General features: G+C 46.8%; 1 protein-coding gene across 2 annotated transcripts in view; it reads left to right on the top strand.

Moving 5' to 3' along the window:
• Positions 1 to 23,598, top strand: part of MYO5B (myosin VB) — a 390,244-nt gene that overhangs the window by 294,032 nt on the left and 72,614 nt on the right. For both annotated transcript variants that reach the window (XM_032259434.1, XM_032259433.1), the window contains exons 18-21: positions 14,560 to 14,671; positions 16,776 to 16,987; positions 18,597 to 18,753; positions 20,886 to 21,125. In XM_032259434.1, coding sequence (XP_032115325.1) covers positions 14,560 to 14,671; positions 16,776 to 16,987; positions 18,597 to 18,753; positions 20,886 to 21,125 — 721 coding nt within the window. The remainder of the gene's footprint in view (positions 1 to 14,559; positions 14,672 to 16,775; positions 16,988 to 18,596; positions 18,754 to 20,885; positions 21,126 to 23,598) is intronic.

Below are 23,598 nucleotides of genomic sequence, written 5' to 3'. Positions count from 1 at the left end.
CCATCCAATGTTACTTTCTAGAGTTTTTATGGTTTTGGGTCTTAGATTTAAGTCTTTGATCCATCTTGAGTTGATTTTTGTATAGGGAGAGAGATGAGGATCAAGTTTCATTCTTCTACATGCATCTTGCCTATTATCCCAGCCCCATTTATTGAATAGGGTGTCCTTTCCCCACTTTGTGTTCTTGCTTTGTCAAAGATCAGTTGACAAAGATCAGTTTTTGGCTTTATTTCTGGGCCTCTGTTCTGTTCCATTGGTCTATATGCCTGTTTTTATACCAGTACCATGCTGTTTTGGTGACTGTGGCCTTACAGTACAGTTTGAAGTTGAGTAACGTAATGTCTTCACATTTGGGGATTTTTTTTCCCCTAGTCTTGCTTTGGTGATGTGGGCTCTTTTTTGGTTCCATATGAATTTTAGGGTTTGTTTTCTAGTTCTGTGAAGAAATATGGTGGTATTTTGATGGTAATTACATTGAATTTGTAGATTGCTTTTGGCAATATGGTCATTGTCACAATGTTGATTCTACCCATCCGTGAGTATGGGATGTGTTTCCATTTGTTTGTGTCACCTATGATTTCTTTCAGCAGTGTTTTGTTGTTTTCCTTGTAGAGGTCTTTCACCTCCTTGGTTACCGTCTTAACCACTTTTAAGTGTGCAGTTTAGCGGTAGTAAGTACACGCCTTTTTTTTTTTTTTTTTTTAATGTGTGCTACCATCACCATCATCCATCTCCAGAACTCTTTCCTCCAGAACTGGGGAATTAACAATAATTCCATAAATTCCTTTCCCTACCCCCTAGCAGCCACCTGTATACTTCCTGTGAATCTGGTGATTCCAGGAACCTCATATAAGTGGACTAATACAGTATTTGTCCTTTTGTGAGTGGCTTATTTCAGTTTAGTATTCCTTCAAGGTTCATCCATGTTGAAGCATGTGTCAGAACTTTCTTCCTTGGTAAGGCTGAGTAGCATTCCATTGTAGTGGATGTATCATATTTTGCTTATCCATCCATTCCTCAGTAGACTCCTTTAACTTTTAAATATAGAATGAGAGCTGTGGTGGAAAAATAAGGTTTCTTTGTGTTAAAAAATAACTATTGTGCTCTGATTTGCCTTGTGGATAAACCACTGAACTATTCCAGAGTTTGTTGGAGTTATGCCAAGACTAGATCTCCTCTGGACTCTTGCCTGAAATAGGAGTGAAGGGTGGCTTGTGACCCTACTAGCTCTTGTGAAATCACCCTGCATACCAGCGTCATGTAGACCAAACATCTGCCGTTAATTGGAGTTGAGATGATCAGTATAGCAACCCAGAGCCTGTGGTGTGTCCCACCGGGACCCTCTGTCCTAACAAGTCCCTCATATCAGATGAAAGGAACCAGAAGTGGGAATGAGAGGATATGATTCGGGCCTCCCCTCCTGCCTGTCTTCTCTCCACCTGGCACTTGCCCATTGTAGTGGAAGAACCATTTCATATGCAGTGGTTAATTACTCATAAACAACCACAAACAGTTCTTAAATGTTTGGCCTGGGAAGGAAGCTGCTGATGGAATTAGGAATTTGCATTTGATCTGGAAAGTACAAGAGCTGTCAGTAATCTGCGACACCCCTGGCAGCTTTTCAAAACCCAGCGGGTCCCAGCATTGTTCAGGATGATCCGCCCTAGCCAGGTTGAAGACTCTTATTCTTTTCTTTTCAACCACGTCTGTCCCTGCTTAGAAAAAAGGATACAGTGTCCTGGAGCCTCCTCTCATTTTTTGACCTTAGGGTCTGAACACAAACAGCTAACATGTCTGTTAATGAGGTGGACCAAGCTTGTGAACTTAGATAAAGGCTTGGCATTCCTTTTCCCAGTCTTCCCTGTAGTCTCCTACATCAGCCTTTTGATCGAGGGGATGGGGCTCAGGCAATGGGAGCAGTAGTTCAGTTTTGAGTTTAAACCACTGGCCTGACCAATTAAACTGCCTTTCAGTGCCTGCTTACCAGCCCAGGCTTCAGATCAGACATATCTTCATCCAGTTTGGGAACTAGAAGAGGACCTGAGGGAGCTGCGGAGATACTTGTTTTCAAACTATCTTCCACAGGCAGCTGGCTGCACTCCTGCTCCTGGCTCTTGGATCTGCTGGGCTTCTAGGAGAAGATACACCTCCAGAAAACATTTCGTTATCCACTGTTTCTCAGAACTGTGCAATGCAACCCATTTATGGGTTAGGAAATCAATTTAATGGGTTATGTCCATGAAAAGAGTCAAACTCTAAAATATTTGAAAAGATTTCTTCTGAGCCAAATATGAGTGACCAGTGGCCAATGACACAGCCCTCAGGAGATCCTGAGAACATATGGCCAAGGTAGTCAGGCCACAACTTGGTTTGATACATTTTAGAGAGACATAAAATATCACCCAACACATGTAAGATGTACACTGGTTTGGTTCAGACAGGTGAGACAACCAGTTGATGGGGACTTCCAGGTCACAGGCATATTCAAAGATTTTCTGATTGGCAATTGGTTGAATTATTATCAAAAGGAAGAACTGCCTGGGTTATGGTAAAGGGTTATGGAGACCACAGTTTTATCATGCAGATGAACTCACCAGGTATCAGGCTTCAGAGAGAATAGATTATAAATGTTTCTTGTCAGATTTAGAGTCTGTTCTATCAATAATTCCAAAGAGAGGAGGGTATAATTATACATGCCCAGCTCCCCATTCCCAGCATGGCCTGAACTAGTGTTTCAGGTTAACTTTGAAATGCCCTTGGCTGAGAGGAGGGAACCAGTCAGATAGTTGGGGGTTTTAGAATTTTATTTTTGGTTTATAGTTGTGACCAATATACGGTTTTTTTGTTTTTTTTTTCCATGAAATAACTTGGGTTGGAAAATGAGAGAGAGCAATTTGTGGGAAAAAGGACATTGTGGCATGGTCATTTTTCAGTGTCATCTGTAGGGATGGGTGTACCAGGGTAGGGTGTAAGATGCATGTTCACAAGTGAGATACAGGCAGAGAAGTGAACTGCTCAAGGTTACCAACCTGGTTGGTGGTTGACTTAGGCCCAGACCTGTCGTTCCTCTGTCCCAATCTATGTTGTTGCTGCTGCCAAGCATCTTACTGCTCATGTACAGGAAGTGTTATCATCCCAACGAACGTTTATCAGAAGACGAAGGGGTGAAGCAGGATCCTAAGAGACTGCCCTCTGGGGCTGGCTACAGACCTGAGACTCAATGCAAAACTACTCCCTCCTCTTTCCAGCTTGTGGTAGTCCAGACTGCAAAGCTGTAGCCTGCCAGAGAGCTAAAAGAGCCTGGTAGTTGAATTCTTGGATTTTGGAGTCAGGCCTGGATTCAAGTGTTGACTCCTACATTTCTTGGCCGGGTGACCTTGATGAAGTAAATTAATTTCAGTGAAACTGAGTTTCCTTATCCTTAAAGAGAATGATCATACTCACTTGGTAGGTTGTTGTAAGGAATTAGATAATGTATCTAGAGTTATCAGCACAGCCCTGGACACTTGAGCTTTAATAAGATACTTATTACTCATTGGGATATGAGCAAGAAGCTGCCTCCCTATGGGTGTAACTATCTGGGTAGAACGTGTCTATCTCAGAACTTTCTGGTGGTGTTTTTGTGAAATCCCAACATGTGTGGTCACCTCAAAAGAACATTCTGAAATTCCCAAACCTCTCCAAACAATTAGAAAGCTCAGTTTAAAAAATATGTAAAGTCTGTCAAAACAGACTGGAGCTGAATGTCCTATGTTAAACTGTTGAGAATCACTGTAAAAGAAACTTAAGGATCTCAGGTCCTCATAGCCATCCTGTACCGTGCAGTGCAGAGATCTGGAGGCAAGCAGAGAGACCCAAGGTGCTCATGGAGGATTTGTCAGGTAGGAGGTGTGAACATGGGGACCATGTGAAGCAGGGGAGAGGAAACAAGGGAAGCATGTGACAATGAGATATTCTAAGGCAGGTGGACCCTCAGGGACCCTGTCAGTATATAAGAAGCCACCAATTTCACAAAGAACTTTTTAACAGAATGAATTGTTCAATAACTGAACAAAAGACTGCATGAGATGTTGCTTCAGGGTTTCTCCTTGGAGAACATTAGGGAGGAGCTAGAAGTCCATGGATCTGACATGGTTAACTATAGACCATGCTCAGGCAGAGATCTATATACATCTCTGCCACCTCTGATTCACCGGCTGAGCTAGCTTGAAACCTCACTGTGTGAAATCAGAATGACAGTATGTGTCACCCACACTCCTACCGGTCTTGCTGTCTCCGTGCAAAATGGTCTGTTTTAGAGAGGGAAGCCAGTGGGGAGAGGGTTTTGCTTCTAGGGGCTCACATGGGATCTATGTAGAATAAGTACAGTTTCTGGCCTTTGTGGTATCCTTCTCTCCCGGGAATCTTTCTCTTCCATGTCTCACCCTGTGCTGAGCATCTAGCCCTGTGCTGCTTCCTGAAAGGGAATGAACGATGCAAGTCATGGGCCCTGTGCAGCATGAGCTCACAGTCTCAGGGAAGTGATATGAGCTTGAAACAGAATAACATATAACCAGATACAAGATTGTAGTGCAAGTGCAGGAGAAGCTGCAGCTTCACTGAGGAGGTGAGACTTGAGCTGGGCCTCGAAGGGTAAAGAGACTACCTGCCAGGGAGCAGCATGATGCCCGGGACTGGGCACCACATTCAGTTACAGAGGGCTTCTCTGGTGGCTCACTGCTCTGTTCCTACTGCTTATTCCCCTAGTTCTAGCATGTTGGGAGACCAGGTGTGCTTTTGCCTCATCCAGGCAACCTCATTTTTGGCAGCTAAAATAATGCATTCCCTCAGAGTCTTTTGACACCTGTGGAGAATGGATTCTCCCACTTTTCATTCCACCTGACTGCCAATCAGAGCTACCAGCGGAGTCAAGATACCCACAACTCCTGGCCTCTTAAGGGGCAGCTGATAACCTGCCTTTTACCGCCATTCTAATTGTTTCCTACTTTTCTCTAGCAGATAATTACAAGTGCATCAGTACCATTTGTTTTTGTAACTATAGGTATTGTGGAAATTGTAGGGAAGGAAGTAATGACTGTATTTCTAGTATCACAGAAACTGTTCTCTAATTCTGTTTATTAAATGTGTGGTCTTAGATCCAGAACACTAGCCTCCTGGCATTTGCCATCATAGCAAAGGGTGAAAGAGAGGATTCCCTCCCCAAACTGCTGTTTGAAATGTTAACTTTTGGAAAGAGGCACTGTGGTTTTGTGTCACTTTTGTTAGTACTGTATTGAGGTGCAGTTGAATCATCCTCACCATTTAATCTAGAACCGAATCCTTTTTCTCTGACCACAACCTCACCACAGCATATAAGGCGAAATTTAGTTTGAGGATGAGTGGTGAGGGGATGAGACTGGAACAAAGCTATTACACCTGTAATATTTCAACCCAGCATCACTGCTTAATCTTCTGCATCTGCCAACCATGGTAAGCATTTGAAATGACGTCACTGATTAAAGTAACAATGCTACCTAACTGCTTAATCCAGGAGATTGGTGTGTATCTACTGTATCTGGGGATAAAGCAAGTTAGGTTTAGTGGATACTGTGTGCCCCACAGGTGTTAGCTACTGAAGGAAATACACAAGTATAATGTGTACCAACTTCAGTGTGGAGTTGAGCAGGTATTCTGTTGAGCTGACTGACCTTCATGGGACCAGAGGGACCCGAGTGGGTGCTGGATAAATTGAGAGTTTTCTACAAAAATTCAGCTCCTTGGTTGCTGAAAATTCAACAAAGCAAAGTGATTCAGCTCATATTAGCTTGTCAAGTAACTAAACAGCTTTGCACAGCTATTTCCAAAAAAAACTTCAACGGCCTTCTTTGATTAAGAGAATTACAATTTATACCATTTCCAATGTTTCTTACATGCGAGGGCCAAAGGGAAAGAAAACGTGTCGCCCCAGGGCTGCAGAAGCCTGTGACGAGTGATCCACAGGGCTGCTCCCCAAGAGCCCACGCAGAGGGCTTTTTAGGCAGAGTTCCTGAGTTCAGCCTACTGATGCTCCGGAAGCATCAATTCTTATCCCACTTCCCAAATTAATACATGCCAGTTACCACCAAAGTCCACCAAGCCAGAGAGCAGGAATGCAGCCCTGCAGGACAGCAGTGGCTGCTGGCTGTTCCTCACCCTACCCTCAGGCTTCCATATACCTGTCTATTTTTATCCTCCCTGAGAACTATGGCTCTCTGTGAGTCTGATTTAAAATGAAAATGTATCACTTAATTTGAAATGCTGTGCGGTGGCTAAGAAATACGTTCATTGTTATGCACATAAAGCACTGTGATAAATGCACTGCCCAGGAAGAGAAGCTCGTCCACCCATCACCCAGCTCCTCGGTCTCGTGCCTGTGCAGTCATCTGTCTCCCTCTCCAGAGAGTCAGCAGCTTTGTGTCCTGGAGAAATTGTGAAGCAAACAAATCCTGCTTACCCTGAAAAGTGTGTGTATGGCGGGGGTACTACTTGAATGTGCAATGTTTATATTTTAAAAACTCTGCATAAACTTGAGTTCTTCACATCATCTCACCTTCACTTCATAAAAGTGTCACTTTCTGAAAAGATTTCCACTTCTTCTTCAACTTCCTCCGCCCCAACCCCATATAGAGTAAGCATAAGATCGGAGAACTAGAGGGAAGCTGTAGAAGTGACCTGCTTCCTCTCCCTATTTAATCATGGTTGCATTTAAAACTGTTGCAGTTACTTCCCTTGCTATTAAACATCCCCTAGAGGAAGAAGAATACAGAACTGATTTTGGAATGATATGAGTCATTATCTCAGGAGCTCTCAGCCTTTGGGTCTGGCTCTTTTGCCTGAGATCTGTCTTCATTCCTTTGACTGGAGTCTGACCCAGGGGTTCTCACACAGGGCTACACGTCAGTCATGAGGTCATGCTCAGCAGTCTCAGAAGCTGGGCCCCCTCAGACCTGTTAAGTCAGAACCTGTGAGACTGAGCCCTGAACATCCACATTTTGACAGGGTTTCCCAGGTGATTTTAAAATGCATCCTGCCTTAAAATCATTGCCCTGGAGGCATGTGTTGGCCCCTGGGTAAACCACAAGCCCCTTTGTCACATCCAGGCAGTGTTAGGATGGATCAGGTTTTCCTGTGTCCTCACTTTGTGTCTCAGTTCCAGCTCAGAGCCAGTGTGGAGGAATTGTGTTTCCTTCCCTCTGCAACGAAGCTCTGCAGGCCTCAGATCTAAGGCCACTAACGGGACTGAGCCTGTGTTTACCTAGGAGGCCCAGGACATAGATGGGGGATAAAGGGAAAGGCAAATAGGGAGTGTTGTTGATGGCGTGAGTGCTGGGAGAGCATCTGACAACCTTTGCACTAGGAACCCCTCTGAGTTTCAGTGCTGAAATAATGACAACAAATCGTACGTATTACTCTGTGAAGGCCACCCATGAACCTCTTAGGTTTTCATCACATTATCTTTTCAAAATTTAGATATAATTCATCTATAAAATTCACCCCTTTGAAGTATGCAATTTCAGTTATTTTCATTATACACAGAGTTATACAACCATCACCACTGTCTAATTTCAGAATGTTTTTATCACCCCAAAAGGAAACCCCGCACCCATTAATAGTCCCTGCTCCCAGCCCCTGGTAAGCGCTAACCTACTTTCTGTTTCTATAGATTTGCCCATTTTGGATTTTTCATATAAATGGAATCATAATAATGTGTCCTTTTGTGTCTGGCTCTTTGTACTCAGGGCTGTTTTCAAGATGTATCCATGCGTAGCATCCATCAGTAATTTATTCTTTTATATTGCTGAATATGATTTCATCAGATAGACGCAGCACATTTTATCCATCAGTGGATGGAGGTTTGGTTGTTTCTGCTTTGGGGGAAGAATGCTGCTGTGAGCACTTGTATACATGTTTTTGTGTAGACATATTTTTTCTTTTGGGGTATACCTTGGACTGGAATTGTGTCATATGGTAACTCTCTTTACTCTTCTGAGGACCTTCCATACTGTTTTCCACAGTGGCTGTACCATTTTGCCTTCTGACCAGCGGTGTACATGAGGGTTCCTGTTTCTGTGCATTCTCACCAACATTTGTTCTTGTCTGTCACTTTCTTTATGGCCATTCTGGTGGGTGTGAAGAGCTGTGTTGTGATTTTGATTGGCGTTTTCCTGACAACTAATGATGTTGAGCATCTTTCATGTGCTTGGCCATTTGTACATCTTCTTTGGAAAAATGTCTATTGATCTCCTTTGCCTGTTTTTTTTATTAGGTTACTTGTCTTTTTATTGTTACGGGAGTTCTTTATATATTCTGGATATGAGAACCTTATAATACATATGACTTGCAAATATTTTCTTCCATTCCATGAACCATATTTTCACCTCCTTAATAGTGTTCTTTGAAGCACAAAAGCTTTTAATTTTGAAGAAATCTGTTTATTTTTTGGTCGTGCATTAGGTGTCATAGCTAAGAAAGCATTGCCTAAGCCAAGGTCACAAAGACTAACACCTGTGTTTTCTTCCAAGAGTTTTACTGTTTTAGTATTTGATCCATTTTTAGTTAATTTATGTATAAGATGTGAAGAGCCAATTTCATTCTTTTGTGTGCATGGATCCATTTGTCCCAGAGCCGTTTGTTGAAAGGATCACATTGACCACTGAGGAAGGCAAGAGAGGCAGTAACAACTTCATCTTATACATAAAGAAATATATCCCAGAAATGTTAAGCAATCAGATCAAGTCCTCCAGATAGAAAGGGGTGGAGCCACCATACCACATGTGCACAGGTTAAGGATGCCTGTCCCTGTGAGCCTTTGAGAAGGTGTCCCTCTCTTCTCTGATTTTTGCCTGTTACATTTCTTTAGAAGTTTTGTCCATCCCTGGTATACTTCTAAGGGAAACTCTCATGTCCAGCATCATCTGTTTCTCTGCTGATTTGTTCCTTCAAAAAGGAAAAGAAGTGTATGTTGCCTGGTGGCATAATGAAGATTATCCATGTCTCAATATCCAGAGAGAACCTGTTGGTACTGGTAGGTATGCCTCACAGCATGGCCAAACAACTCTGCCCCACAAATTGCTGCTGGTTCCTATGTGAGGCCTTGTAGGGAACAAAGTCTCACGGAGGCCTATAGGTTCCTGCAAGGCTATTTAACTAGAAGAGAAGCATACCTCTTGCATTCCACCTCCGTGTGACCAGGAATCCTTCAGCTAGGTTGCATGACCATATAGTGGAATACCTGCAAGGATGGGTTGACCCACCTAATTCTGACTGGAAGAGCCCTGAGGGATTCTTTACCATTTTCTGAGGGAACCTTGGGTTACCCATCAGGATATCTTTAGGAATTCTTCTTTGTGGACTGATGACATAGAAATTGTGTGACTTAGAGCCTTATGCTGTGGTCTTACTGGAGGGACTCTATGGATTGTCTGATCCAGCCAGTCCCCTCATGAGGAAGCACAAAGTGCTATAACTCTGCAGCTCCACGCCATCTGTCTACATTGGTCCATTGGTGCCCTTGCAAACAGACGTGTTCTTCTGCAGAATATTTGCACCTGCAGATGGTTAAATCCAGTGTTAGGCTCTATATGGAAGCTCCGTCAGTCAGACAACATCCCCAAGTTACTGCGCTTCCTGTGCCATTCTCAGCAGCTGTGTTACCACTGCCTACCTTGAGCCCCAGGAGTTCATTACAAGGAAGCATCTTTCCAGACCAGTGGATTCTGCTGAAGCCTGCCCTGGCTCATCCCATATTGGCCTTTGTTACTGTCTCTGATCTGTCCCTCTTCCAGGAAGCAGTCACTGGTCCTCAGCTTCTCCCATACACCCAATTGTGACTCCTTGACCCCATCATGGTCCCTGCTCCCCAGCAAGCTAGAGGCATTCCAGGTGAAGAAGACCTTGATTCTGGAGAAAGCATGACACTGAAGTCCAGAATGCTCAGCCAGGCCCCTGACAAACAAGTCAGAATCCAGGGAGAGCAGGGCTGAGTAGGAATTACATTCCTGGAGTCACCAGACTTGGGATCGGGGCTCTTCTCCCACCATTAATGTGGAATGGAAGGGAAGAGCAGCCAAGCCCAGGATCGGGTGATTGGGTTAAAAGACACCCCCTGGCCAGTGAGCCACAGAGCCACACTGAATGAGGAAGGGCGTCTCTGTGGCCACCTGACTGATGAGGGCAGGAATCATGCTATGGAAGCGATGGAAGTCAAGAAGGCATCCTACACTGAAACCATGTTCTGGAGTAAACATTTTACAAACATTTGGGGGCGTTTTTGATGTCTCAGTGAATGAGGTGGGTGATGTTCTCTCCACTGTACAGGTAGGTGAGGCGAGGCATCCAGGCTGTCACAGGCCCTGGTCACCCTTCCGGCCAGCGTCAGAGCCCACCTTCTGTCCCTCTGTACTCCAGATTCATCCTGTACCAGCCTTGATGTCTTTGCAGCCACAGCTCCTCACTCTAGTAATTTCCTTGAGTTATGGATCTGTCAGCATTAAGAGGTTTTCAAATTAGAAGCATTTAAAGTTTTTAGCCCAGCTAAATGCTGCTTTAATTATTTCCCCGATGAAATTGCAAACTCGTAGGGAGAACTAAAACAAGTGTGTATACAAATAACCATGGTGCGCAACGTGGGCAGTGCCCTCCAAAAGGCGCGTGGAAGGAAAGTGCAGGGCAGCTTTAAAGGGGGAGCCCGCACCTGAGCGGGTGGGTCAGCGAAGCCGGAAGAGTCAGATGGATGGCGGGCAAGGGGACCAAGGGGACTCGGACTCTCTGAGGCCCTTTTTCATATGCTTTCGTCCGCTTGATTCTTGCCCAAATTCATCTTACCCTAAGAGAAGGGTCTCTATTTAAAACTTGGGGGCTGAGACAGGAAGATCCTGGGAGAAATTCAGTTGTGCTGGAGTGTATTAAAACAAAATGCACATCTGACAGGCAGCTTGTCAGCTCTGGTTCTCTCTTCCCCAGGCTTCCAGTATTATGTTGTTCAGGTATGGGTCAGGGCTTAGGAGTTTTCTGGATATTTGTTGTAGATGATAAAATAATTAAAACAGCATATAGCTGGGCAAATAACCTTAAATGTTTCCATTTTTAAAGCCTGTTAGAGATAACCGGCGACTCAATGGGTTTGGTTCACAGTCCTCCTACTACTGGAGAGGCAGGAAATAGTTTCTGCTCAGTGAGTAAAGGGCAAAGGGCAGAGCAGCCCTTTCCCAGGACATAAAACAGAGGCCTCGGGGCTCTGAGTGCCCTGTGCCCTCCCTTCTGAAGGGAATCCACATGGGCCAGGAGCCTGATGAGCAGGGCCTTGTAAAGATTTGTGAGCTCCGAGCAGAACATGGTTCTTGTTCCCCTGTGCCACTACATGTGTGACAGACAGGGTGGGGCACAGAGACCAAGTAGGTTAGTGGTTGCCAGGATCTGTGAAGAGGGGAGGATAGGGCAGAATAGGGTGTGATGGTTGCACCACTTTGTGAACATAGTAACAATTATTGAATTGTGTACTCTAAAGGAGTATATTTTTACAGTATATGAGTTACAGCTCAAACTGTTTTTTTTTAATGGTAAGGCGCAACCACGAACCTGGCATTTTACATAGAGAAAAGGAAAAGGAAAGATGTCATTTTGTTATTTGCTTTTATACTCACCCCTTCTCTGAGACCCGTGGCTGTGTCAGACATCTTCCACCAGACCAGGAAGAGTGTTTGCAAAGTAGCAATGAGGAGGGGCAAAGGCAAGGAGCTCAGCCTCCGTTTTCCTTCTCATCCCATGCTGCTGGGAGAAACAAGGCCTCCTAGGAACCTGCGGGCCACGATACTAGAAGATCTGGAGCTCAAGGAGAATAGCTCCAGGAGAACCTGCTTCCAGAGCACAGTGTGCCGTTACTGCCCACTGCATCCAAAGCTGTACATGATACTCCACAAGACTTGAGTCCTTTCCTTTTCTTTTATTTTTGAGATGAAGTCTCCATCACCCAGGCTGGAGTGCAGTGGTGCAATCTCGGCTCACTGCATCCTCTGCCTCTTGGGTTCAAGCGATTCTCCTGCCTCAGCCTTTGAGTAGCTAGGACTACAGGCACCCACCACCACGCCCAGATAATTTTTGTACTTTTAGTAGAGACAGGGTTTCATCATGTTGGCCAGGCTGGACTTGAACTTCTGACCTCAAGTGATCTACTGACCTCAGTCTCCCCAAGTGCTGGGATTATAGGCATGAGCCACCACACCTGGCCAAACTTTTACCTTGTTTCTTTGGATAACATTTTTAAAGGGCCCTCTTAAAAGGGAGATGTGCTCCAGGAGAAGGGATACAATCATTTACTATTTTAATACTATATGAGTTGACCTGAGTATGAGACCTGAGAATTCCCTGGCCCCCATCGCAGGGCATACTACAGAAGTGTAGCTCTTTGCCACTGCAAGCTCAAACTCCTTATGGAATAGGGAGCATGAAGAAGGGCTGGTGCAGGAACTGGGGGCAAGCCTTTTGGGCTCTAGCCCCACAGCACCATCTAGGGGTGGGTGCCTGCGACTCCTGAAGCCCCAGTGTCACAGTGCTCTTTTAGGCCGTCCGTGGATGGCTTAAGGGTTAACCAGCTCAGTGCCCCATTGGTACCCGGGCTCTTGTCCCGTGTCCTGGAAGAATCGGGTCACACATGGACTTGAAGGATGAATGCCGGGGAGTGGGGGGCAGTTATTGAGTGGTGGAGGTGGCTCGTGACGGGATGGATGGGAGCTGGAAGCAGAGGATAGAGTGGAAGATGATCTTCCCCTGGAGTTTGGCTGTCCAGTGGCCGAACTCCTCTCCCACCACCCCCAGGTAAACTCCTGTCAGTGTTCAGACACTCTTCCTCTTCTTTCTCTGCTGGGCTGTTCTGCCATTCTTCTGTTTATCTCTGTCTCCTCATCTGCCTCTGGAGCCTGGGGTTTGGTGTTTATATGGGTATAGGATAGGGGGTGTCATGGGCCGAAAGGCAACTTTTTGGGTGAGAAAACAGGAATACCCATCCCCATTTAGGGCCACAGGTATCCGGGCTTGAGGGTGGGACCTCTGCCAGGCAACTGTCCTCTTCTATCCAGTATTTCCCTGTTGTCTGCCCATATCAAGTAGTTGGACAGTCATGTAAATTACTCCACATGAGGGGTACAGACAGCATATGTACGGAAAGATGGGGTGTGGGTGGCACCTCCCGCTGCCTCAGAAGATGAGAGTGGGGGCTGCCTTTCGGCTGAAGACACAGTGAAAGTGGGGATAGGCTGGACTGACCCTTCAGAGGGGTGTGGAGTGAAAATTCAGAATCTCCCTAGAGTAGGAATTGTGCTGAATTGCTACATGACTGTATGAGGATAGTGTTGAATGAATAACTCCCAAAAATTGAGAGAAGAATCAGTTTCAGGAGAATTAGTATAATAGAATTAGTATGAATTGAGACCACCTTAATGAGAAAGGGACAGACCCTGCCTGGAAATAGCAAATTTGCTCCTTGGAAAGATAGCATTTGTTTAAGTAGAGATCATTTCAGAGGCCAAAGGGTAAACATAAGGCTTTCTTAAAGATTCTGCTCCCACACAGACCAAAACGGCACTCACCTACATAGGCACAGGGGTTTGTAGATGCTCTTAATTATGTGAATTGATGGACATTTTCTTTATAGTTGGCCTGCATTACTATAATCAGAAGAAAAAAATCACAAGCAAAATCTACTTTGGGGAGAAAAATGGTTCCTTCTATACTGATTAAAACGTAAACCATGTTATCTCTCCAGGGATTAGGATACGGACTACTTGTTATTTGTTAATGTACCTATTTCTCCATTTAGAAAGCTGTTTACAATGATCAGTATTCTATAAGAAAACCAACATTTGAAATCAAGGCTGTGCTCCAGGTAAGGCTCCTGCTTCTGAGGAGTGGAGCGCTGTATGCTTGAGCACTGTATTAGTTTGTTCTCATGCTGCTGATAAAGACATAATTGAGACTGGGTGAGTTATAAAGAAAAAGGGCTTTAATGGACTCGCAGTTCCACATGGCTGGGGAGGACTCACAGTCATGGTGGAAGACAAAGGAAGAATGAAGAAACATCTTACATGGCGGCAGGCAAGAGAGAATGAGAACCAAGTAAAAAGAGAAACCCCTTATAAAACCATCAAATCCCATGAGACTTTTCCTCTGCCACCACCCCCATGAATCGATTATCTCCCACTGGGTACCTCCCTCAACACATGAGAATTATGGGTGATACAATTTATGATGAGATTTGGGTGGGGACACAGCCAAACCATACCAGTCAGAAACCTCCTGTTCAGTCCTCTAAGAAATACTTTCAAAACTCACCTTTTTTCCAGCTGAAATTCCAAGAATCACCTGCACACTGAAATTCTTGGAAGGCCCTGGGAAGGACAAAACTCCGCTGGGACTGTTCTTAGCTGCTATGAGAACAACTTTGTGCCAGAGTATTGACCCTGTGGGGCACTGTCTGAGGTCACTCATGGCTCTTGTGTGGCCAAGAGGCAGGACATGTCACCTGACGCCCCTTTGCTTTCCCTCCAGGTGGGCCTACCATGACTTTTTCAACCGGTATCGGGTGCTGGTCAAGAAGCGAGAGCTTGCCAACACAGACAAAAAGGCCATCTGCAGGTCTGTCCTGGAGAACCTCATCAAGGTGAGCCACACAGCCCAGCTCCAGGAGAGGCCTGACCAGGGGCCCTAAAGATTGAGGGGGTGGCATTGTCATCTGCATTTTTTTTTCAGTCTTCATTCTTCTTATTGAATCTATTTCTGGGGCATCAATCCATTGTCCTACATCAGTGACTAGAAAAAATAAAGCAACCCGTTCACCTACCTAGGGCACTTCCCAACATTTTTCGCAGCTCAGCAGGCATAGAAAATGGAACTCTTTGTACAGCTCACTGGGATTTATGATGAGGCTGTTCCTGACTGCAAGCTGCTGGCCCAGGATCTTTGGCTTCTCCAGTTCTCAGGGGCTATGTAGCGCAACCCATATGATACATCTGGGTAAAGGCTCTGATGTGGAGCCCAGGCACAGCCCTGAAGCCAGCAGAGGGGAAAGTGGCTGCTGCATCTAGCTGGTTGCATCACCAGCCTCAGGCCCTCCCCAAGGTACTTGTTGTAAGTAAGGCAATGGATTTTATGTTTTAATTGAAACAACTTGAAATCACACCTGACAGCTGAGACTGGAGAACTATAGAAGCAAAGCTGCTGGGGCCTTTTATGGGGGGCAAATCCTTCAACATTTTCGTGGTGCCAGACATTTCAGGGATGACAGCAGACTGTGATCATTAATGGCTCAATAAAGGTTAAATTATATCAAAAGTCACTTGAACAAGGTGATAAAAATAATTACCTCAGAAATTTTAGTTTTCCAAGTTAGGATTTTGTTAGGAAAATCTGTTCATCTGGAGTAGTTCATCGCCAGATGATCAAGATCTAAGGTCATGTTTTGTTTTGCTCCCAAACCCAGTCCAGACCCCATTCCTCTCAGCCTGAGCTGAAGGCCCAGTGGGTGCATGGCTCTGAGCAGACACAGAGAGGACAGCCAGGCCCAGAGCCCACTCCTGCTAGCTTCACCAGCAGCCTGGCCCATGCCGGGGACTCAGTGACACTCAAGCTGGAAATTGTGCTACCAGCTCAGCCTCAGCTCAGGCAGGACAGCCTTCCCTGTGTGTGGAACCCGACTCCTAGTAACCCAGTAGGGCTTATCCTGTGAAGAATGATGACTCAGCACTTTTCAGGGCCATTTGCCAACATGAAGTGCATTCTTGTGTGTGTGTTTTCCTTGAACTTGGCTCATTCCTTCCTTTCTCATTATGGTCTTCATGCCAGTGAGCAAAATGGGATGGCAGTTGATTTACAAAGAGCTCTGTCATCGTGGGTTTCCCTCCCAGTGCTCTGTCCCAGGCTTGTCCGCAGGCACCCTGCTGGGTCGTCTTTCCTCAACCACAGGGGTGAGCTCAGGGAAGAGCAGATAATTTTAACCTAATGATGTAATTAAGACAGTAATTACAGGTCCAAAACAATCTCATAGTTTTATTTGGGGGTTATTTGCACCCTGTAATTACACATACAACTGTATGGCCATTTGAGGATAATCTTTTAAAAATGTCGAGCAGATCAGGTCATTCCCTTGCTCAAAGTTCGCCTGTGGCTCTCACCCCAATTTTATTTGGCAGCCTATGAGGCCTTTGGTGATTGGTTCCTCCCATTACTCACCTTCAGGTCCCCCAACTAGCCATCCTGGCTCTCCTGATCCTCAGATATACCCAGCAGTTGCCGCCACCAGACATATGTATCTGCTCTGCCCTTCTCCTGGAACGTTCCTCCTTCCTTTTCCATGGCTGCCTCCTTCCGCTCATTAGGTCTTTGCTCAGCTGTCACCTCCACAGAGCCGCCTTCCTCCAGCATCCTTTCTGAACATTCCATCCCACCCCCAGCCCCTAGTTTGTTTTCTTCATAATCCTCACCATTCTCTGAAAACAGAAGGCATCTTTATTTGCTTGTCTATCTACCCTCACCATGATGTCAGTTCCCTGAAGGCAGACGTCTTGTTCACTGCCATGTTCTAGAGTCTGGCCTGTAGTAGGGCCTTGGGGTCTGTTAAGCAAATGCTGAAACTTTGTGTCTATCTACAGAGAGGGGTGCGTGAAGTCTGGCCAGGGAATTCTGCACTGGATGAATGAGGGTGGTATGGGGCATGTTATTTCTCTGCTCACTGGTGACCAACCAGGTCCCCTCCCTGCCTTGTAAAGGATCCCGACAAGTTCCAGTTTGGCCGCACCAAGATCTTCTTCCGAGCTGGCCAGGTGGCCTACCTGGAGAAGCTGCGGGCTGACAAGTTCCGGACAGCCACCATCATGATCCAGAAAACTGTCCGAGGGTGGCTGCAGAAGGTGAAATACCGCAGGCTGAAGGGGGCTACCTTAACCCTGCAGAGGTACTGCCGAGGGTACCTGGCCCGCAGGTGAGCCAAGCCAGGGCAGCTCAGGGCAGCAGAGCATGGCAGGGAGGATGGGGGTCTGCCTCTCTCAACTACTTGGTTTCTCTCTTCCTCTGTGCCGAGAGTGGTTCCTGGTGGGGCCATGTCTACGTCTTGGCTTTTTTCTGGCAGCTGGGTCACCCCTCTAGCCAATGCCCTTCTCACCTTGGGGTAGCTCTAGTTCCCACGTCTCCTGGTTTCCCCAGTCTCCCTGCATCCTACCAGCACTAGAACCAGCTGGTTTTGCCACACATTTCCCTTTTGCCTAAACCCCAAAGTCAAAAACTAATTACTTTTAGGAAAAAAGACCCATACAGCCTGGCACAGTTAACCTGCACTTGGCCTCATTATTTATCCCACAGATTTCAGAATGCCTCAGAGTTGAGCAATTAGGACTGCAAAGGTCCTGGGAGGCCCCTATTGTGAGTTACTGCACAGAGCCAGGATGGAGAGAGTGTGACTTGTCTAAAGATGAGTGGCTACCTAGGGGTGGAGCCAGGATGCCAATCAGCCTCCCCTGCCCGCCCCCAGCTCCACCCAGAGCAGAATAAACCAGTGCAGGGTTCCTTCCTCACACATGTCACTGGGCTGATGAGGCACTAAAGCAGCGGGAGTGTGTCAGCCAATACAGGCTGAAGACATAGCCTGCCATCTGACCCTACCCTCAGTGGTCAGGTTTTGGGCCCAGGCCTGGTTCAAGTCCAGTGCCATCTCCAGAAAGGAAAATCTGTGGAGAAGTGACAATAATTGCCACAAAGTCTTGTGTCTGGAGGCCAAACAGAGAGCTAGACTAGGGAATCAGATGCATTTCAGCAAACAGGTGATGCATGGGCTGAGTGGGTCACCTCCTCCTTTGAGGCTTTACTGAATGATTTCCAAGGTCCTTTCTGGCATTTCACACTGAGCCTCTAATTGAGCACTTGCTACAGGCCTGGCAGCAAACAAGACCTTTCAGAAGGGGAGAAAGTGTTAGACTGGCTTTCTTATTTAGAGGATGAGGTAGGAAGGCAGAAGGGCAAGAGAGGAGAGGAAATGGCCACATCCAGTACATCCGGAGCAGAAAGGGTTGAGGAGATAAAGAAAACAGAGAGGGATTGGTATGGGCCTGAGAAGGTGTTAGTCACTCTGCAAATACTTACCTGGTGCCTGCTCTGTCAGAGGCGGTGGGTCCAGGATGATGGAGACACAGCCCCTGGAATCTCCAAGCCTGGGGAGGTACAAAGAGAGGACAGGCAGCAGTGTGGACGCATGATGGAGAGTGCTGCTGGTGAAGCAGCTGAGGACTGCCCAGGCGCAGTGAGGTAGAAGAGTGATCTGAGAAGGATCACAGAGGAGGCCAGACTGACTGAGTTTGAAGCTTGTGGGAAGCCTTTCAGGATCATAAGGAAAAAAACGAATACTGCCTTTCTATCCTCAGCGTCACATGCCTGAGGCATTCGCTGCATTTGTTAAGGGTGAAGAAAGTTGGCTTGCCCTGGAGTGTCCAGGTAGGGCCTCAGAAGGAGGGTTTACATTTGCAGATGTCTCTGGGTGCTCTGCATCAATACGGTCAGTACTGTCTCCCTGACGCTGCCAGTTTCCTCTTGCTCCCCAGGCTGGCTGAGCACCTGCGGAGGACCAGAGCAGCCGTGGTGCTCCAGAAATACTACCGCATGCAGAGGGCCCGCCAGGCCTACCAGAGGATCCGCAGGGCTGCCATCATCATCCAGGCCTTCACTCGGGCCATGTTTGTGCGGAGAGCCTACCGCCAGGTGAGTAGCCACCCTGAGGGCCTCGCAGCTGCAGATGCAGAACTAAAGCGGCAACAGATGAATTACTGCCAACACGAACCTTTGTCAAGCACTCCCAACCTTTCTCTAAATGCTTGCACATCTCTGCTCTCACCAAATCCTTTCTGAAGTCCCACGAGGTAGGAAGGGTGTGCATACTGTTGTCTTAGTCCATGAAGTGTTGCTGTAACAATATCAGAGGCTGGGTGATTTATGAAGAAAAGAGGGCTTATTTGGCTCACAGTTCTGGTGGCTGAAAAGTTCACAGTTGAACATCTGCTTCTGGTGAGGGCCTCAGGCTGCTTCCACTCACAGCAGGAGGCAGAAACCAGTGTGTGAAGAGATCTCATGGTGAGAGAGGAGGCACAAAAGTGGCTCTTTTAACAAGCAGCTCTAGACCAGGCGTAGTGGCTCACACCTGTAATCCCAGCACTTTGGGAGGCCAAAGTGGGCAGATCATGAGGTCAGGAGTTTGAGACCAGCCTGGCCAACGTAGTGAAACCCTGTCTCTACTAAAAATACAAAAATTAGCTGTGCGTGGTGGCGGGCCTCTGTAATCCCAGCTACTTAGGAGGCTGAGGCAGGACAACTGTTTGAACCTGGGATGTAGAGGTTGCAGTGAGCCGGGATCGTGCCATTGCACTTCAGCCCAGGCGATGGTGTGAGACTTCATCTCAAAACCAAAAACAAAAAACAAGGATCTCTAATGGGAACCAACAGTGAGGACTCACCCTTGAAGAAGGGCATTTATTTGTTCATGAGGGATCTGCCCCTGTTACCCAAACATCTCCCATTAGACTCCATATCCAACATAGGGGATCAGATTTTAACATGACTTTTGAAGGGGCCCAGCATCCAACCATGGCAATTTTAATACCCCTTCTGATACCTGAGTTGCTCAGAGAAGCCAAGTCACCTACCCGAGGGCCCAGGCCAGCCAACAGCAGGACCAGGTGACCCATCTAGGGCTCATTCAGACTTGAGAGCAGGCAGTGGTATTGGGCATCATCAGGTCTAACCCCTCCATTTAACAGCTCAGAAGCTTGAAGCCCAGTATGGTGAGGTCAGGAGGGAGACCCTGACATCTTCCCTGCCAGGCTCTTGCTCTTTGTGTCGTTCCAATGAAGCCAAAACTCTTGGTTAGGGAGCCCCAAATCAGGACACATCTGTTCAACCAGGTAACACCAACACATCTGAAGCACAGAGCTGACTTGAAAGACAAATTGGAAGTAAATGTCTAAAATGGTTTTCTTTTTCATTAAATGAACATCTGCCTCTTCTGTGATCACAGGTGTGATTTTCTAAATAATAAAACTAAAGTGCTAAATTGAGAATAATAAAAATGGGGTACCCCTGGTGTAATAACATGTGGAGAGACCCAGGCCAGTGGGATAAGGTTCTGCGAGTATTCTTGGGTGATGGGTGGCGTCGGTGTGCTGCTGCTGTGGAATGGGGTGGGTGATGTTTGGGAGGCACCCAGCAGGGGCAGCACATGCGAAGAGTGAGCACCGATGTGGCTCCCCGCTCTGTCACTCGTGGCTGTGGCACTGTTCATCGCTCAGCCTGTTTTCTTGTTTATTCATTATTCCACAAACATTTATTTTGCCAGATATTAGGGTGAGCACACTGATGATGCTTTCCTTTCCTGAGTGGTTTTTTAACTTGGCAGAAAAAAAAAAAAACCCAGTGAGTTACACACCAAGTTTGTAATTATAAGCCATTAGCCTGCTGTGGATACTCACTGAAGGATCTCACTTCGAGCTCAGTGCTACCAGGTGGGGACTGCCACCTGATAATGCAGGGAGAGCAAGTGGATGATCATTAGGTCCCTACAACCTGTGGTTTTCAGACTGGTTTCCTAACCCATAAAAGAAAAACTAAAAGCTGAAAAGAGTTTGACAGCTGATTCCCTGTGGATATGTGGCTGCAGATCCTCACTAAAATGTGTTATAAAGCCACCACCAAAGCCTTAAATCTTAGGGGCCACATTCTCTGTGTAGTTCCTAGAACCGAGGCTGCCCTGGGGTCTCCCCTTCACAGGCAGTGATATATGCTTCCTTAATTCCTGTCCTGCAGTGCAAACCCACAAGGTGTGTATCCTTGTCTCCTGCCAGGTCCTCATGGAGCACAAGGCCACCATCATCCAGAAGCATGTGCGGGGCTGGATGGCACACAGGCACTTCCAGCGGCTGCGGGATGCAGCCATTGTCATCCAGTGTGCCTTCCGGATGCTCAAGGCCAGGCAGGAGCTGAAGGCCCTCAGGATCGAGGCCCGCTCTGCAGAGCATCTGAAACGCCTCAACGTGGGCATGGAGAACAAGGTTGTCCAGCTACAGCGGAAGATCGACGAGCAGGTCAGTGTCTGCAGCTCCCCACCCAGGTGTCAGGGCATGTTTGAGAGAGCCCACAGCTTCCTTGGGGAACAGCACGTGCCAAAGACCTGAGGGAGCACAGATGTCCTCAGGCAACAGCAGATACTAACTGTGGCAGGCAGATTAATGGCCCCTAAAGATATCCTCAGCCCTGGGATCTGTGAGTGTGTTACCTTATATGGCAAGAAGGACATTGCAGATGCAATTAAATTAAGAACTGTAGGATAGGAAGAGTATCTTGGATGAGCCAGGTGGGCTTGATATAATCACAGGTCCTCCTAAGAAAGAGGCTGGAAGGTCAGGTTCAGAGGAGAAGTGATAAGAGAATCAGAGGTGGGAGGGTTGCAGGCTCTGAGCCAAGGGTTGCAGGCAGCCTTGAGATGCCAGAGAAGACAAAGATGTGGACTCTTCCCTAAAATGTCCAGAAAGCACGCAGCCCTGCAGACCCCTTCAGACTCCCAACCTCCAGAGCTGTAAGATAATGATTTATGCTATTTTGAGTCATAGCTTGGTGGTAACTTGTTGCAGTAGCAATAGGAAACTGACATACTAGCCTAGGGTGCTGGTGTTTTGCACTTGCAGGGGTGGCATGGGGTAATGGCAGCAGCAGCTGGTGTGCACAGAGGGCTTGCTGTGCCAGGCAAGGGGCTGATGCTTTGTCTGGAATAGCGGCCCTCCTAAGGCAAGTGTTACCATCCCCCTTTATGTACAGTTGAGGACACTGGAAGGGCACACGCATCCTAAAGTCACACAGGTGGCAGTGGCAGGGCCAAGGCTTGAACCCCAGCTGTCTGGCTCCAGGGCCCACACTCTGCATCACCTTGCCCTTATTCCTCTCTTTCTGCCTGTCTGCTTCTTTTGGAAAGAGCATTTGCTTTGGAACTAAGAATTCAGTTCTGCTTAAAAATTGAGCAACTACATAACTACTCTGAGCCTCTTTTCTTATCTGTAAAATGGGGCTGACAGGGCTGGAAGAAGATGAATGGCCTAATGTATATGCAGGGCCTGGGATGTAGTAGGAGAGACCTGGGAAGTGGTTAGCACTCTGACTTTTAAGCTTTGCCCTCTTTCTGCCCTGGCTGCCTTCTTATGTCAGCCAGTCACAGGAATAATAAGCCATTGATTAAATCCCTGCAGGGGGTTGGATACTGCACAAGGTGGTACAAGAGATTCGGGATGAGCACAGGACCCTCGGCTCTTTCTGTCTGGTGGAAAAGACAAGGCTCACACATGTACGTGCACAAACCCAGGCACCCACTTTTTGGTGGCCTCTGTGGCCAGTCCTCCTTCCCTTCAGAAGACCTTTAGTGGATACTTGGCTGTTTCAGGTGGTTCATTGGGCTTGCTGGACAGAGGATGGCTGTGACATACATCGCATGCTGTATCATAAGGGAGGAAATTTTATACCAACAGGGCAAACAGCATTGATCCTCCTGAGGATTTTTGAAGCATCCACCATGTGCCAACCTCTGCGATATGTGTTTTGTGTTCACTCTTATTTGATCTTCACACAATCTTATGAGGTTGTTTTGTATATGAGGAAATGGTGAGCCAGGAACATCAAGTACCTTGCCAAGGCCACAGAAAGAAAGTGCTGGGACCAGGATTCCACCCCAGCTCTGATCCCATGGCCATAATGAGGGCGGTCCTGGTTTTTTAAACCCAAACATTACTGAAGAGTTTCAATCCTTTCCCATGTATGCCCACTGCTGCGATTTTCTCCCAGAGTGGAATGGAGGTCACTGTGACTTTGTGCATGCAAGATGTAGAGGTGACCGCAGAACCAGGCTTCTGAGGTGCCCCCGAGGGTGCCTTCTAGGGAAGGAAAGGACATGAAGAGTGTGCATGGTGTGAAGAAAAAGAGAATTTTAGAGTTGGTATAGCCTTGGAAGTCATTTGGTTTTAATGTATTTATTCTATACTGGACATTTTTGAAGCTTCTCATGACCCAGTAGGGCAGGGAAAAAAGGCATTTTACACAGCTAGCAATAGAATATCTCTGTTTCCCTGTTCTTGCAAAAGACAAGACCTTCTGAGAAGAGATTGTCACTGGCTGTTTCTCTGTGTGAGTTCTACAGGGGTCCTTGTTTGGCTTGGCTCCTTATTGGGGAAACAAGGCAGAAAGCCCAGTAACACGGTGAGGACCTTGGTATTTGCCCCTGGTCAGCCTGCTGTGATATATACCGATCAGGAAGGAGGGCTCATCCACTCAGAGGGACAGGAGTACAAAGAGAAAGGTCTGGTGTCTGGCACTGGCCCTTTGAGAACACAAGCACAAAGCATGCCAAGGTGGTGGTGGTTATTGTGGCTGTTGACAAGAAGACAAGACTTGCTTAGTCAAATGTTCTGAGTTAACTTTCCAGCCAGAGTGCAGCCTCAGGGATGAGGGGGCATTGACCATTGCATCATGCCGGGAGCTCTGTGTACATGCCAGCTCCCCCAGCCTTGGTTTCCA

The sequence above is a fragment of the Sapajus apella genome, unplaced genomic scaffold, assembly GCF_009761245.1.
Source record: "Sapajus apella isolate SASKATOON/1434 unplaced genomic scaffold, GSC_monkey_1.0 scaffold109, whole genome shotgun sequence".
NCBI lineage: Eukaryota > Metazoa > Chordata > Mammalia > Primates > Cebidae > Sapajus > Sapajus apella.
Note: the sequence above shows the minus strand (reverse complement) of the source record. Positions and strands in the feature narration are given on the sequence as shown.